Genomic DNA, 18,143 nt, shown 5'->3' with positions numbered 1-18,143 from the left:
GATGGAAGAACTAGCTGCTAAACAACCAAGGCTGGTCAATCGCTCGAGGCCACTGCTGCTTCAGGACAACGCTAGACCACATACTGCACAACAGACGGCCGCAAAACTGGAGGAGCTGCAATTCGAATGTCTGCGACATCCACCGTAATACCCGGACTTTGCTCCAACAGACTACCATTTTTTTCGGAATTTGGATAACTTCCTACAAGGAAAAAAAATTAAGTCCAAACCGCATTCAAAGGATTTATTGACTCTCGTCCCTCCGTTTTTTTTAGTAAAGGGATCAACGAACTACCCTTAAGATGGCAAAAATGCATCGATAACAATGTTACATACTTTGATTATTTATAGGTTATACTGAATCTGATGGCAATTTTTGACAGCAGATTTTCAAAAAATATACTTGATCATTGGATTAATTTTTAAATTTGCATTTGCACACACAGGATCAGGCGCTACAAGAAAAAAAAGATCAAAATGTTTTATTCCAATTACCCTGGTATTGCTATATTCAATTTATTTTCTCACTTTTTACCATCAGATTCTGGTAGACCTATAATTAAATACAGTGTATAAGCGTAAACACCGTTATCCTTGAAACCATCATGGGTATGAAGACGGATTTTTGAGTTCCCAGCATTGTTCTCATAGAAAAAGTTGTTCATTTTGACGAGCTCATTTGATGGTTTCAAGGATAACGGTGTTTACACTAACATCTTGTATATTATACAAAAAAAATCGACTTTATATTCCTCCCATACAAAACGCCAATTTCATAATTATGTAAGGACCTAATATATAATATCATTAAAAGTTATTCTCAGTGAAGCGGAATAAAACACAATATATATTTTTAATAAATAAAATTTAATGTTTGATGAAACACATAATCATTTTTATAAAATCAGGAACGTTATAAATAGATAAATAATTTTTATACTTTACTTATATAACGTTCATAAATAATTAAATTAGTGCAACAGATTTTGCTAAAACAATAGCTATTCATAAATCCTCGACTTTTTAATAATACTAATACTAAATAATATTTTTTAAAATATTTTTTTACAATGAGTATTGATATTTATGACCGCCTTCGTTAGACTTGCTATCTTTAGGATTTTTATTTTCATTGACACTTTCAACACTGTTTTGTCTTCTGAGTGATTTCAAATCACAAGACTTTTGTACGCGCTTCAAATTTGTTTTTTCTTGTGATTCGTCTACAATCTTTGATAGTTGTCTCTCGAAGCAGTCTCTTTTATTTTTTTGTTTTGAACCTGGCGTCAGTTTATCTGATTCTTTGAATGTTTGCAGTATTTCATCATCACTTTCAGTTGTGCTTATGGTAATAACTGGTATCACCGATCCTATAGAATCTGACTGTTTTGACTGATTACTAGATTCAGAACTTTGTTTTCTATTTGAAATTTTTCGAATTTTGTGAGTTGGTTTTTCTACTGTCTCATTGTTAGTAGGTAAATTGTCTTTGATAAGTTCTCTTTCGGTAGATGTTATAGAAGATTTCTCATATTTTGTCTGCCTTATATTAGTATCGTCACTTACATTGTAACTTGATTTATCTCTATAAGAATATTCATCTTTTATAATTCCTATTTCCTTTGCTTTTAAGATTTCTTTTGGGAGACTTTCATGAAAATCTGTGTCAGTTTCTTCTTCAGCGCTCGGATTTTTATCAAAATTACTTATTTTATCTCTTTTGTCCCAAGCCATGTTGACAATTTTTTCAAATATTCCTAAAATTTAAATGTAATTAAAATTACCGAACTACAAATGACAAAAATGTACTTTGCTATGTTCTGAATACTTTTCATCGGACATTCTTTCGTTTCTTTTTAGGATAAGATAAGATAAATATTCCTTATTTCTCAAGTATTATGGTTATTATTTTGAATGATTAAGTGTAAAATTTCAATATTATAACAAGTGTAACAATTTTATATAATGCTCGATATAATAAACTTTCAAATCTCCTTCAAGCGTATTAAGCCAAAACAAAGACCTTTAAAACTATATTATGTCAATGAGCCAAAATAATTAATTGTTATTATTATAATATCAAAGAAGTTGGTTATTCGAAATTATTACGATACACTATTTTATTTTTCAATTACAATATTTTGTATACCTCTCTTTTTAAATGTTTTTTTTGAGTCTTTCATGTCTTCATCACCGCCGGGTTTCTTGTCGTCTGAGTCAATGGATTTACTGATAGGTAAAGCTGGTAAAGCTTTTTTCCATCTAGCAAATGGTGTGTTATCTATCGATGAAGATCCACCTCGTCGCCTAGTATCAGCTAATTGAAACATTTTTCTTCGTTCTTCAGTTCTCTCTCTTCGTAATTGAATCTGTATTTAAACGAAAATTCAAACATTAAAAAATGATGCATATGACATAATTATAGGTAATATATTAAGTTAAAGGTTATTATTCATAAATCATTACATTAACTCAATATAAGAAATCACCTTTAAATCGTTGTTTGCTTCTCTGAGTGAATTTGTAAGAGATGTAAGATAGTAAATTATTAAAATAAGTAAAACAAGCATTGGAATGACTATTGCTGGTGACGTGATATATTCCAGTGAAAAATTTAATGTTTTAGGAAGAACCTTGTAAATATTGCTTGTTAAAATTTTATAAATTTTGTCATATTCAGAAAATGGACCGCAGTGCCATGAAGGCTTGACCCAAACAATTGCGTAACCAACTGGTAAAACACAAAGAAACAGCATGGTTAAAAGCAAAGCTAGGTAAAAATTATTGCTTTTAGATACTCTGAATACAACTTCGTGTGGAACGTTGCACGTCATTACAGCCCAAGATCTGAGATACATCATCATCATTAATTTTACAACATTTAATAAAACAAGGCCTGGCGAGAAAAACATTCCCATCCAGACCATCCCTTGATTATTAATAAGATGCAAAATATTTTCAGCTATTTTAAAGTCTCCGTATTGTGGACATTTTTTTTCTAAATCCCAACACCAACAGCGGTTCATATGCCTCACGAATAAGGCTCTGAAAAAATCCATAAAGAGAGTTCCCAGGACTACGAATACCTGTAAAGAGAAAATGAGTTTATTGCATATCATATCAATGAGATAATTTTTTTATATTAATTACTGCTAAACTTACCAAATCCATCATGGTTAATTTAACTAACTCTTGGCCAAACATTGTTTCCCAGCATAACTTAAGCAGTTTTTTTTTAGTTTCAAGAGTTAAGTTGTAGATTTTACGGTCTTTGTCAATCTGAACAGTATCTACCATTGTTACATTGGTTACGTTGGATTTAGAAAACATATTTTGTACACATTTCCTTAAATAGCATCTAACTCTAGTTACTACACAATCAGAAATTAATATAACTTGAGTAATACTTTTGCTATCACAATTTAGTGAACAGTTAAAGTGTGCCTTTGGGCAGAATCTTTCGATTTTTGGGGTACTGTTGGACAAAATGTCGGTACTCGACTCTGTATTACTCATATCAGTATTAGTTGTATAATAATAACTATCTGTCACTGTGAATGTAGATAATTTGGTCGTATTTGTTAAATATTTCTGTTCATCTGTAGTTGTTTCTGAATCATAATATGTTGAGGTGTAAGTACTTGGGGTTAAACTCTCAGAAGAGTCATAAATATAGTCACTGACAGTTTCATCTGATTGTGTACTAGGAGCTGAACTCTCAGAAAAGTTATTTAAGAAACTGTCTGTTTTATCTAATGGGGAACTAGGGCTTGTCTCAGAAAAGTTATTAAAGTCGCTGACAGTTTCATCTGACTGGGTCGTTAATTGAGTATTTGGTAAATCGGAATTGGAATAATAATTTGTGGAATATGTAACTTCTTGTGTTGTTATAGTTTCAGAAGTTGATGATTCGTCGCTATTCGTTGAAAGTGATGCTGAGCCAAAGTCCCCATAAGTCGAATAAAATGTGTCATTTAAATCATAATCTTCAGTTTCTGATGAAGTGGTCTCAGCGGAATAATTTACAGCACTTAATTTTCTAATCCTTTCAATTTCTTTTAGAAATGACTCGTCTTGATTAAAATTATTTGACTGATATTGTATTAAACTGTCAGCATGTAGGTAATCAAATGGTGTTTTTTGATGATTTTGCTTGATAAAACTTTTTAACTCATCGCTTTCATATGTACTAATATCTGTCAATTCAGTGGTTTGTGGGGTTGTAAAATCATTTACTTCTAAATTATCAGGATCATAATAAGGAGGCTTATTGACACTACAGTAAGCTCCCATATCACAAGGTATGCATGGGATCAGCTCTTCAATACAATATTCGGAATTTATTTGCACTTTCTTGAGCACAGACTCATTAATATCAAGTACAGCTTCAGATATTGGAGTAGCGTTCAAAGATAAAGTTGGTTGTAATGAACCAAGCTCTTTGCTCATGCCATCGATTTTGCTAAATAATGCAAATATTAATGAATAAAGATTTAGTAAATTAAGGAGCATAATCCTGAAAACATAAAATAGGTTTGTTACTTGAGATATGTTATTTATTGACCAGTTCTTTTAACTGTAATTACCTATGTAATTACCTTGCCAGTTGAAACCTGAGTTGCTTTCTGGGATGGTAATGTTCAAGTAGTCCAAGGAATTCAAAAATAAAGGGAAAAGTAATGGAAATTCCGGTTACAACTATTGTTGTTTCATTCTCACGCCACCAGCTCCGAGGTTTGAGCTTATCATCAGATCGGGAAACAACGTGTACCACTGCATATGCCGACACAGCAAGAAGAATTAAAACACATAAGTTTACTATTATTCTTTGTGATAAAATCCGCCAGCTGAAACATAAAATAAAACATAATTTTCGGTTAATGTAATCCACCTCGTAAGTGAAAATTAATAAATTATACAACACTCTCTAGATTTTCTTTTTTTCTCAGCTTCCTCAAGTAAAGCTTCTTTAAATCCTAGGATAACGGACGCGATACGATTGTGGGCTGTCTCGGCATTTCCTATCATAAAATCCCATCCCGTGAAGAGTTTCCATGAAAAGATACACTCGTCTTCTTTTTCGGATAATTTTGACATGCGAGAGTTCTCTGCCATTCTAAAATGCAAAAAGTAGTATAATTAATTTAAAGTGATTGTTTAATCGTGTTATTACACTATGACTTGCTTAACATTAGGTGTGATGAAAACGGGAAGACGTACGAAAAATAAACTTACTTTCTTAATATGGCGACAAAACTATAAATATACACGACCAAGCCAGTAAGGAAGTATGCTACAGGCATCCTATACTGTGGCCGCTCCACGTTGCTGTAATAGCCGTAAAATATTAGGGAGTATTTAAGGACTCCTTCAAACTCCCACAAAGTTAATAGATTTGTCGCGTTCTGTTTTTCGTCGTCCAATATAATTTTCCTTTCGCCGTCTTGTTCTGGGTTTGCTGTTAAATACTGTAAAATGTAATTAATAACTATTTCTGTTATGAATAATGTCTATATTTTATTGAAAAGGAATATACTTACCTCAGGTATTATAACAAAAACGAGAAGTATGAAGGCAATCACTAGGTTGACCCAAAAAAGCCATCTTAGAAACGTAAAGTAGGATGCCACTACTGAGCCAAAGTGCGATTCGATCTCTTTAATTCGTAACTCCCAAGGTATCAATAAATTAGATGTGTTTGCTGCTTCACGTTTTATTTGTTGCCATTTCTGAAACGAAATGGTTTTAAAATAATTGAATATATTAAAATTCGGGACACAAGTATGTAAGTTACATAATATAAATCAAACTAGAAAATAAATATGAAACTCACAGTTGTAACAAGTATGGTGAAGCGAGCGTAGATGTCTCTGGTGTTTTTAGACTGTGCCAGCCTTTCCTGCAGTTTCCCTTCATGTTGTTTAATATAATTTTTTGCCTTAAACAGTAATAGTAGTTATTAAATACGAATAGCCTTCAGATTTATAAGTTTTTTTTATATTTATTTTACCTGGTGTACTAATTTTAATTTTCTTCTCATCTCTAAAGGCATAAGCTTCACTGATCCCAGCACTTCCTTGTGCAATCCAATATTTTTAAAGATCTGCTCCTGACTCAGATTAGGTTGCTCCTCAATTGAAATAGCTGTACTGTGGTTTAAAATAAATTAAAATAATCCTTTGAAATTTTTAAGTTATCACTAATCCTTCCTTACAAGAAAGTTTGGAGCTTAAAGTGTTGATCATCTTTGTTGAGTGTGTAAGCGTTGTTTGAGAGATTACAAAATGTAGTAAAATTGAAAAATGATTGAAATAGCCATTAAATGAACATTCGTAATTCTTAAGCTGAAACTTACTCTCCGGAGCTTGTAGTAAATACAGAGGAGCGTCTTCGTGATATACTTTCATCGGGCAGAAATGGTGAAGAGGATCTTCTAGCTCTGCCCTTGCGCGAACGACGAACACTCGCGCGTCGTTGTCGTATGACCGCATTCAGACTCTTAGAATAATCTTCATCATCGGTTCCATCTAGGTAAATATTAATTGTTGATCATATTGAATGTGTTCCTTGTAACACATAAACGGTAGGTTTTTAGGAACAATTCACATACTTTCTCTGTTTATATGCATTTAACCAGTTTATCATATTTTGTGAATTGCAAAACAACTGAAGTAATTAAATTGCATTGCATTAAGAGAAAACAAGGCTCAGTAAATCATGATTTAATGAGAGGGAGAGACGGTTTAATAGAACCAAATAAGATACACATTATAAACTAGCGCATTCGCTAAGCCAAATAATCAATAGCCTATCATTTAAATATTTGCAATATCGCAATAAGATTTCAAGGATGCAAAAAGAAAATAATTGGAATAAATTAATTACCATCACCAGTGGGTGAGAAGTTGACTTCATTACTGATGGGAGTGTCAGAAGGCAATTGGAAAAGGTTGACTCCGGATGAAGTCATACTGCCAGGATCCGCCCAAGTCACAGAAAGCCGATCCACAGACGGCTGCGGTGAAGATATGGGACGATCACAGGAAACCTTTGAGTTGGACATATTTGTTAACGAATAATTGTTTTATTGCAAAAGTTACTTAACTTAATTCTTATTGGCTAGGTGACTACTTTACATTAATCAAACCTATGTCCTCTAACCTGCCTACCGAACGTAGTTTTAACGACTCTCGTTTAATTGAATGAGTTTTCGCAGGGGTTTGTTAACGGAATGTTATTTATTGGTCGTTATTATAATAATTGTTACGTGTGCTTTATAAAACATGTAATCTGAATACCTTTTAGATATGCCTAATTAATTTAATGGCGTGTGGTTAGTTAGCTTTCTGTTGAAATATTAATTACTAAATGTGACAAACTTAATAACGAGTACCTACGTTTTGTTATTGATCATCCTCGTAATATCCACGTCATTTTTAAAATAATGTTGATGTTGCGTAACAACTTCATGCCTCTACATTTTACCTGTATGCATTTGCAGGATTTTTAAAAAAAGTACGTACTGATGCTTTTTGAACAAGGTTTTTATCATTGCTTAGGTTATGTTTTATTGACGGTTTTTGCAATACTTACAATGGTTCATGTGATGATATAGATTTAGTTCACTAACGCGAAATGCGACTATTATATTTATCAAGTTTTTGACTCTTGGAAGTTTGAAAAGTATAAAGTACTAGATGTTTCGCGCGGCTTCGCCCGCGTAGCTTAGAAATTTCACGGAAACCGTACATTTTTTCGCAAAAAATTGCCGGGACATAAGCTTTCACGTGGTTTATTCTTCATGTGTGTCAAATAACATAAAAGTTTCTCCAGTTATAGTTCTGAAGATAATAATTTAAGCAATTTCAAATAATTTCCCCCGTTTTTTCCACATTTTCCTATACTTATTCGCTCCTATTAGTCTTAGCGTGATAAAATATAGCCTATAGCCTGCCTCGATAAATGGGCTATCTAACACTGAAATATTTTTTCTAATCGGAGTTCGGACCATTAATTCCTGAGATAAGCGCGTTCAAACAAACAAACAAATACTTCCGCTTTATAATATTAGGTAAGTATAGATAAAATAAAACAAAATCTAACTAGCAGATAGAAACGGAATCACTTATTCAAATCATTCAAATTACAATTTTAATCCACTTTGTGATTTGTACCTACTACGGGAAGTAATGTGCCAATATGTCATCAAGGCACCGTCATATAAATAAAATAAAGTTAAAAAATATTTTTTAACTTGGAATGGATTAGATTTAGATATCGGTTTCCTTTTTATTTATTATTTGAAAAGAAATGCTAAGCATCGTTTTTATTTTATTTTGAATTTAAACTACTGTAATGTTATTCAAGGGTTACTTTCAAGGATTATTAGTTACCAAAAGTGCTTTATAGTAACGGATGAAATTGAGTGTATTCAACTATAAACTGACCTAACCACTGACTTGTCACAGAAGAGCACTATTCGATGAGACGTCGACACCTGAACTGTGGCTGAACGAGACCACGAGACCACTGGGCTAGGTTGGTCGAAAGCAATGCAATTAATTAAACGATTTATTGCCTCCACTATTAAGCATGGTGGATTTTCCTTTTTGTGTTTTCCTCTAATCTTACAAAAATGAGGGAGTGTTAAGTATCATTTTAACCTAAATCAAGCATATATTTAGTTCATTGGCTTTGGCAACATTTATGGAATGTGTAAATATGTGATAACCACGAAACAGTTTGTTATGCCTAGATTCTAGAACCATTTTTAAGATACTTATTCTTAATTTTTGACCTCGATTCTTACTACCATAATAATGGAACACTTCATGCCACAAATAGTATAAAGGGTAACTATTCATCTTTTATAATATTATAATGGATCGCTGAATGTGTTAGTAAGCGCTAATCTCGAGAACAGCTATACCGATTTCGCTAATTCTTTTTAAGAATATACCTTAAAGTACGAGTAATAATACCTTGAAGTACGAGGATGGTCTTTACAGGGAAAACATTAAAAAATTGCGAGGATGACACGAAAATTTAAGAACACTTTACTACCGCATGAAATTATTTCAAATCTTTAACTTCACAATTTAAACTCCATAAATATGACGGGACAATGTCCGTCGGGCCCGCTAGTCGAATTAATAAAATTATAATTGCTCAGAAAATTATCCATATTCAATATGAACGATCTTCTGACAGAATCCGTTAAACCTATTTATTCAAACTGTGCAAGCACTTTATCCCAATCAAATCCCATACAAGTTTGTTAAATTCGCAGTTCGATAACAACATTTACCAATGTACTGAAGAGTAGTTCTACTTTCGTTGATTCTTGACAAGAAACACAAAAATTAACTGAAACAGTCTTCTGTAAGTATCAAAGTAATTGTATCGGAAACGATTGCACTTATAGCACGACAGAAATCATCTAAGTAATATTATATAACAACGTAGTAATATTTACATAATTCGACACGGTTGTGTATTGGAATCATTTTCAGTTCCACGCCCTGAAATATATCGTGACGATTCGCAATTAGTCTTTTGGCGGCAATGAGTGCTGACCGATCAGTGACTCTTATTAGTAATTTCTGCTAGGGTTGTGAATTTGTAATTACATTTTTCCCTTTTGTCACGAAATGCTGAAAGTATTATTGAGATCTATATAATAATAACAAAATAAATTGTCTATATTCAATATTATAATCCTAAAGTTTATTTACAATTGATCACAGTTTAATCACCTTTAAAATTATTTAACAAAAAGTAAAGACTAATTATTTGAAATTACAAAAGCTACAAAGTAGAGAAGAGATAACAAATTACGATCAATCAAATAAAAATGAAATAATATTTTATCACAATTTACTACGGGAACTGTGTGACCAAAAACATCATGCTTAATTAAAGTACCGTGCTGAAATTCTACACAATACTTATCTTTAATCTAAGTTATGACATGATTTTTTATTTTCATGTTAAAATTATGGATATGTGATAAAATTAATTGTTGTACTTACTAAAAAGTTATTAAAGTATTTGTTATTTTTCTGATTACTTTTTTAAGAGCCTAAAGTTTAAACTATCCCACGCTGATCAAACGCCTCCGCAAGATCTTCCATAACATTATATATCTATATATAATATTATGGAAGATTAATCTTACTATGGTAAAGAAATTTTTCTTATTATCATTCATTATTATAACTGACGTCATGGATCTAAAAGAGTTGTTACTAATTTCTAATAATGGTCCGAATGAAAAAATCCGACACCGAAATACAAAGGTAAATAAAGGCAAATTAGTAACGCGATCCGCAACCCTGGGCCCTCATTCCATTAACAAGCCCTGCCTCCCTCCAGTCCTGTTTTATAGAGCGCGCATAATAATAATTAAGAAGTGATTTTTTACGTACAAAAAGGTCAGCTGTGATCTATAGGCAAATTTATTGTTAATCACTTTCGTTACCCTCTTTTTTTAAAGCTCCGACCAAATAAGTTATGTAGTTATGAGTTTAATCTGTTTTTCTGCTTGTACCTATGTGCCATTTTAACTTCCGATCGAATTAATGTTTTTAATTTATTTTTGTTTAACATTTAAAGTTGTTGAGAGTTTTTAGTAATTGCTGTACGATCGCCAAGCTCTATTTTATGGTAGATAAAGGCTTATTATATGCATAACAAGAGTAGCTTTTACATCAATTAAAATTTAAGCGAGCAAAATAGCAGCAGAAGCTATTTAAAAATGGCATGTATTTAAATCAATATCTGTATATTCCCTTTTCTCGATCAAAATATTTGAAAGTTTCACCAAAAATACTGACTTGCACACTAATTATGCACCCCAAATAATGCGAATTCAGCATACTATTTAAAGTTATTTGCGAAACTGTTTTACTGAACGAATAACTATTATTAAAATAGTATATCTAACAATTCCTTAGTTCAAAAAACATACCACAATTTTTTAAAGGAAAACCATCACCTAAATTACTTTTAGGAATATCATTTATTCTAAATAAAACCCAATTTAATCCGTTATGTTCATATAATTAAGAACACATAAAAATCATCAAGTGCTAACTTAACATGGACTAGACTTTGGCACAGTGAATGGTTACTCAGTTAATAAACAATAATAATAAACAATCGGCAAAGAGCGAGTCGGATTCGCGCACAAAGGGTTCCTTAACGATATATTGCAAAATAATTAAGCCTCCGGCTTAGGAATTGCACTCTAGGGGTTGACAAGCTACTAAAGAAAAAAGCAGAGCTCCTACTTCTGGGTGGTTCACAAAAAATAGCCACGATGGCTAAGGCGGGAGCTACGCTGCGCTACGCTCCCGCCTTAGCCATCTAACCTAACCCAATCAGGTCGTATTGGGCCAACATTGCTATTAATTATTTAAGAATCATTAATAAATTTATTAACCCATAATTTTACAATACAGTAGTGAATTTTGATAATTTTTCTTAATTTTTATTAAGAAACCTTGAATTATATAGTTTTGGAATGATAAAATCTTTCACCATATCTCACCATTTTTACCAAAAATCTTTGTCGCTAACACAGAAATAGATCAAGATATATCTGTGGTCGCTAAAGAGTAAAGAGCGAGCGCAAAGGAGTGAGTGCGGCGTTAGATGAGGAGGGCGGAGGCCCCAACATGTTTTTCAGTAAAACAGAGAAACAAAAAGAAAATAAAGTTAGGTTAAACATATTAAAAAAAAAAAAGGTTAAACATATTTTAGTTGCACGATTTGTCAATTTGTAGACTTGTTTTGATAATAGAAATTTATTTTATTGTGGTGCACCTTTCGATATCGTTTTTAGAAATTCCGTTGTAAGATTGTCCAATTTAGAGTGCAAGTTAGTATTTTTGATAAACAATTTAAATTTTAGTTTTACAAATAATATATCCGATGTATAAACCATATTTTTGGTGTGAATTCGGTCTCCTTTTGTATGATGTTTAAGTTTTTTTTGAAGGACATGTTCAGTTAATCAATAGTTTTTTGATCAGCATTAGTTTTTCTGGTATGCATTTAGTTAATTAGCGGAGTTAAGGTAGTGTGCTGAAAAATTATTCTGATGTGCATTTAATAATATCCCTTTACAAATTACAATACATCAGATTGCTCTATAATATAGATATATGTACGACAGAAAAAGCAAAAGATACACCGCAGTTATATATTTTATAATTTTGCCTCTGTTTCTATTTTTCTCTTCTGGGCGCAAAAAGTTACACACAAACTCACACAAACAGATAATTCTTTCATGAGTGCATGAGTTCCCTGTATAGAGTCTGGTACTTTACCAGTGATACCAAAAAAGAGTTACTTTTTTTTAACTTTTGCATGCTTGCATATACAAATCATAAAAAAATACTCTCCAGGCGCTGCTACATTCACAGTGAACTCTGTTTAAGGGACACATGTAATAGAGTAAATTATTATCACTTAGTTTTATCAGACTAATAGGAAATGTCTAATGAACCTGTGGAGTTAGTTCTGATTTGTCCCGGGGTGGTCGCGTTCTAGGCTCCAGCTTGAGGATACCTCTCTCTTTGCCCTGCCGAATAAAAATATCCATATAAAAAGTACTATCAGAGAAGTTGATTCCTAGGCAGATGGGGGACCTACGTAGTTTGGTCGCGTTATGTCAAACTCACTCACGAATTGATATGATCCGACCAGATCAGTTCCCAGGGAGTTGATCAGACGTTGATCTGTCAACTCCCTGGGAACCAATTTCCTCGATGGTATCTTACATCATCAGTTTAAATAGAAATGTTTGCGTTACACAAGAGAATTTTTATAAGTTCTTGTCGACAGAATAAACAGAAAAGTCTACTTTGTTGAAGAATCATTAAAACAAAAAGTTTAGGATGAAAAAAAAAATGTTGTTTTGTTTTAAACATTCGCTCACTCGGGTAAAATGGAGGGTGTAATATTTTCAAATAGCAGATAAACCTACAATGTCTCAGTCAGACAAGATTAGGTACTTTGCACTATACGACTTGAAGTTTTATCAAATGTATGTATTTGTAAAAGACAAAATTGTGTAAATCGTTTTAATATACGATTATCTCCATCTTCCTGTACCCACCCATACTTGTTCCTGAATTACTGATATAATTAACTGTTTCTATATTATTCGTCTTATTTATTTGTATGTCATAAGCGGATGTTAAATTTTAACTTGCTCAATAAAGTTTTGCCAAACAATCGCGTGCGTGTTATTGTTCCGTACCTATTCGTAGAATCTGTTGTTTATTTTTGAATAAGACATCATGTAAAACTTAACGCATTTTACCTTATTATCCATGGTCGGCAAGTGTTCGCCATCAGCCACTAAGTGTAACTGGTATAATATCCTTTCTGTCGCGTGCTCATACTCTTGTGGCAAAATGTCCTAACGTCGTTTATTTTCATTAATACACATTTATAAAAATTGCGTTGAACGCAAAACTATGCTTATTAATTACTGTTATTCATCAGGCATTTGCGACTAATGTATTAAAGTTTTTTCATGCGTGACTGTTGGTATTTCAGTTACGTTTTCAAATTAATAAAAGCTTTTTCTACACGCTTGTTACTCTATCTTGAATCTTCTATCTGCATTCTGCCCCCTTTAAATAAACTTTTAAAGTGGTAGGTATCTCAGAAAAATTTAATAAGACCTTCTTAGAAGCTGGAGTAAATTAACAAAATTTTTATTTTTCTAATTAATGCATATTTTAAATTTTGGCACAGCAGTATATAGTAACTGTATTACATACTTTGTTTAATTTGGTTCTATTTCTTAAACAACTAAATGAACAGCTAATCGAGATTTAAAAAAAAAGACGGGTTGCACTACGGGAGTGCCGGCAGAAGTGAAAACTTGATTATTAACGTTGTGCATTATTTTTTAAAAGCTTTTATTTAACTTGCTCTGTATGTATGTAAGTATGTATGTTCGGGTGAAATCTTGGAACTCAATTTTGGAGTAGATATATTTAACCGATCGAGTTGAAATTTTGCAGGCACGTTTAGTTTGAATGACAATCATAATATTGTATGTGACATCACTCTAAATCCAATATGGCCGACCATCCAAGATGGCGAAATAGTTATTTTCTATGCAGTTCTACAATATAGATATTAAATGAAAGGGTTTTTTGAGAGTAACTCGAAAACGAATGTAATGTCATACTACATCCAATATGGCGGCTCGTCCAAGATAGAGATATAGTTATTTTTAATGCACTTCTGCAATATAGGTATCAAATTAAAGGGATCATTGAGAATAACTTGGAAACGAATGTAATGTCATTCTACATCCAATATGGCGGCTCATCTAAGATAGGGGAATATAGTTATTTTTAAAGCACTTCTGCAATATGGGTATCAAACAAAAAGGCTTATTGAGAGTAAATTGAAAAGTCATGTCGTTTCCTGTCGTGCCGTGTCGTGTCGTATCGTGTCGTGTAGTGTCGTGTCGTGTCGTGTCGTGTCGTGTCGTGTCGTGTCGTGTCGTGTCGTGTCTTGTCTTGTTATGTCAAGTCAAAACCAGTCGGGCATTAGAAAAGGCCTGGTTGAATCCGATCATTTTTGTTAAGTGATATTTAATTTTTTAGTCGTAAAATTAAGGACGATTTCTTAAAGACTTAAATTAAGTTAATCAGATTTTAACAAATTCTTGAAACAAAACAAACTACAATCAAGTAGACTGAAGAAATCTAGTCAGAGATAAACTAAAAAACAAAAAATAAATTATAAGCAAAAAACTTTTTGAAAAAAAGCTTTTATTTAAATACTTTAAAAAGAAGAAAATAAATTCCCTCTTAAAAATTCTAACTATTGAGTTATAACCTCAATATATTATACAATTTTCTCAATATATTATAAAATCGATTTTAAAAAAATCGATTTATTTAATTACTTAATCGAAACCCTTACAAATTTTTTTAACCCATTTTTTATGAAAATCGATTTTAAAAAAATAGATTTTTTTAATTAATAAAAACACCTACAAAAGATTAAAAAATATCGACAATCGAAAAAATCAATCGATTCTTCGATTAATCGATTTCGATGTTACAATACTACTCTCCAACCGTCTTACGGTTTTTCGATCAGCATGAGAATCTGACGCGAGTTTCACAGTTTTTACCCATCCAACAAAAGTGCTCAACGCCGCTAAAGAAGTTCACTTAAAAAAAAAACAGGTAATTGTGGCTTACATCATTTTGCCCGTCGACAACTACTAATTAGAGAGAAACGTTGCGCAAAGGTGTCAAAAGGGGTGAGACAACGCAGGTCAGCTTACACCCCTACTAATATACGTAGAGTATTGCTTGTAGTACAAAGAGAACGTTTTCACCACAAATAACATAGCAAATTGACTTACTCGAAAGGTTTCAATCACTATTGTTTGATTTTAATAAATGAAAAAAAAAGACTTGATAATAACTTATTACCATGTCTTTTTTAATAAGATATTTTTACGCATAATCTTGCAGCAAAATCGGTACAGCGTTTTGGGCAGACAACCATACTTTCGAATTTATAATAATAATTTAATATAGATACATAAATATTATCGATTACTACTCTGGAATGATCGGTAATTATTCATTCTAATATATTTTTAATGCGTGTTATATCTGTAGCTGTCCAAGACATCACCCTTGTGGCTCCTGTAAATAAAATTCCCTATTCTTATGCAGTTTATATTTTTGATTTAGCTATCTCTATTATTATTATCGCTCGCAGTGCTTCGAGATAGCTCCAACTAATTTTGGGGTTTCTGCAAATTTTAACAACACAAAATTCAGGTAGACAGTAAAAAAATGTACCATTTTCATAATTTCATAAACTCTACTTAATGTGAAACTGGCTTTCCCTATATTATAGAAAAGTTTATTACAATTTCATGTATTTACTACGTAATTACTTAGGTATGTTCATTATTTTTCATCGGGTTAAAATTTTAACCACGCCTAAGTAAAGTAAAAATTAACTAATGGCTTTATAACAATAGCACGATTAGTAAGTGCTTGTCGTAGAAAGACCTGCGGGGCTAAAATGGTCGCTTTGAAGAATCATGATATGAATCATAATATGATTCATTTTTTCTAAAATCGCAAAATGCAACTCTGCTTGCAATTCATTTCTGTATGGTATTTTAGTACTGATTTGACATTTGCCAGTTTGACAGTTTTGACAATTCATTTGCTGAATTGATTGAGAGGAATTGCTAAATGTGACCATTTTAGCCCTGCTGTACTAAAGATTATGTTCAATTCATATGAAATACTTCTTTGGATTTAAATTTTCGTGGACATACACTACACTTTTATGAATTTAAAACTAGATGAGGCCCGCAACTCCGTTGCGCTAATATTCGTTCATCGCGTGGGAACCGCACATTTTTCCGGGATAAAAGTATCCTATGTCCTTTCCCGGGACTCAAAGTATCACCACACCCAGCAAATTCGGTTTAGGGGTTTGGGCGCGAAGGGGTAACAGACAGGTAGAATTGATGTTACAAGTAGTATCAATAATAATTACAAGTAGTATGAAAACCGGCGTGAAACAGCGCTTGCGCTGTGTTTCGCAGAGTGAGTGACCAGTTACCGTAGGCCCAATCTCCTACCCTTTTCCCTTCCCTACCCTCTCCTATTTCCTTTCCTACCCTTCCTTATTATCCTATTATCTCTTAAAATGCCGGCAACGCACCTGCAGCTCTTCTGATGCTGCGAGTGTCCATGGGCGACGGAAGTTGCTTTCTATCAGGTGACTCATTTGCTCGTTTGCCCCCTTATTTCATAAAAAAAATCAAGACTGTATCATTACAAGGTGCGCATTGTAATGCTCGGTTCTCCTCCCTCACTGATGTAATGCTCGTAACGTTACATTGCAAGCGAATGCTCCCGGTGAGGCAGCACCTTTAGACATTTCTATGATACTTCTAGATAACATGGTGCTTTATTGGTGAAATAAGTTTTCGAATCGGTAAGGCCCAGATCATCTCCTAAAACGTCGCAAACCGCCTTTTCTTATTTTATTATAGCATCGATAATAAGATGTGATATATTTATGTTTACCTTAATACAACAACCTGCAATACCGTAAGTGTATTTTCCTTTCATACTATTTGTGATGTCAGAACAATTAACTATAGTGTTGACTTTGTAAACACGTTGAAATAAGCGATATTTACGAGCGCTGAAGCTTATTTTTATTACTAAATATGTAATATGTAATTAAATTAATTTTTAACCGACTTCCAAAAAACGAGGAGGTTATAATATGTTCGGCTGAGGATATTTTTTTATTTTTTTTATATTTTTGTATGTTCAACGATTACTCCGCTGTTTGTGAACCGATTTACGAAATGTTTGTTTTGTTGTATTTTTTTTTCACAAAAGAGGTGACCTGCCTACCTAGCATACGCCAACGAGATATCTCACTTTCGAGATAATTAAATTTTGACATTATGAGACGAGTAGTTACTCGTCTCATAATGTCAAAATCTCGACATTATCTCTACCAAACTCTATAAAAATGTGTTATTTCGATGATAGATCTACGCGAGAAAAAATGTTTGTCATGCTAGGGTCAATAGAGATGAAGAGACAAACCATCAAACACCGAGAAAACATGTAGAGTGAGGTATCTCGTTGGCGTATGCTAGGTAGGCTGGTTGGCGTATGCTAGGTAGGCTGATGATGGGAACCATGAGTAATCGAGGGAACTCCTCGAAATGTATATGAGAACATATTATGATGATTTTGGTTTTATGAGAAGCATCCTAAGCATATGCTACCAAAACGCAAGATTTTGCACCGAGGTATACTATGGTTCCGAAGATACTAAGAGAACTCCGGATTCCTTATTGATACAAGTTTGGGGGTTTAGGCGCTGTTTTAAGAACTGAAAGCACATGCTACTACCTCACTCATCTCATCAACTCATCATCATTACCACGACAGGGTCACCAATGTCACCAAAATTGAACATAATAAATTCAACCTTAACTAAGAAGTAAGTTGCTTCGATAATACAAGTAACATCACCTGTCTCACTTCCATACAAACGGCGCGAAATCGCCGAGATATTTCCCTACTATTCTGGAAAAC

General features: G+C 32.9%; 1 protein-coding gene across 1 annotated transcript; it reads right to left on the bottom strand.

The window, feature by feature from the left end:
• Positions 1-1,065: 1,065 nt before the first annotated feature.
• LOC121738462 (transmembrane channel-like protein 3) lies at positions 1,066-7,181 on the bottom strand. The gene is made up of 14 exons (XM_042130522.1): positions 7,148-7,181; positions 6,886-7,048; positions 6,356-6,527; positions 6,011-6,149; positions 5,834-5,938; positions 5,541-5,729; positions 5,236-5,468; positions 4,925-5,116; positions 4,599-4,847; positions 4,384-4,516; positions 3,163-3,279; positions 2,490-3,086; positions 2,150-2,369; positions 1,066-1,757 (listed from the first exon to the last, which is right to left on the bottom strand). The coding sequence occupies exons 2-14, from the start codon at positions 6,968-6,970 to the stop codon at positions 1,066-1,068; spliced, it is 3,123 nt and encodes a 1,040-aa protein (XP_041986456.1). The 5' UTR covers positions 6,971-7,048; positions 7,148-7,181.
• Positions 7,182-18,143: the final 10,962 nt, after the last annotated feature.

The sequence above is a fragment of the Aricia agestis genome, chromosome Z (assembly GCF_905147365.1).
Source record: "Aricia agestis chromosome Z, ilAriAges1.1, whole genome shotgun sequence".
In the NCBI taxonomy this organism is placed as follows: Eukaryota; Metazoa; Arthropoda; class Insecta; order Lepidoptera; family Lycaenidae; genus Aricia; species Aricia agestis.
Note: the sequence above shows the minus strand (reverse complement) of the source record. Positions and strands in the feature narration are given on the sequence as shown.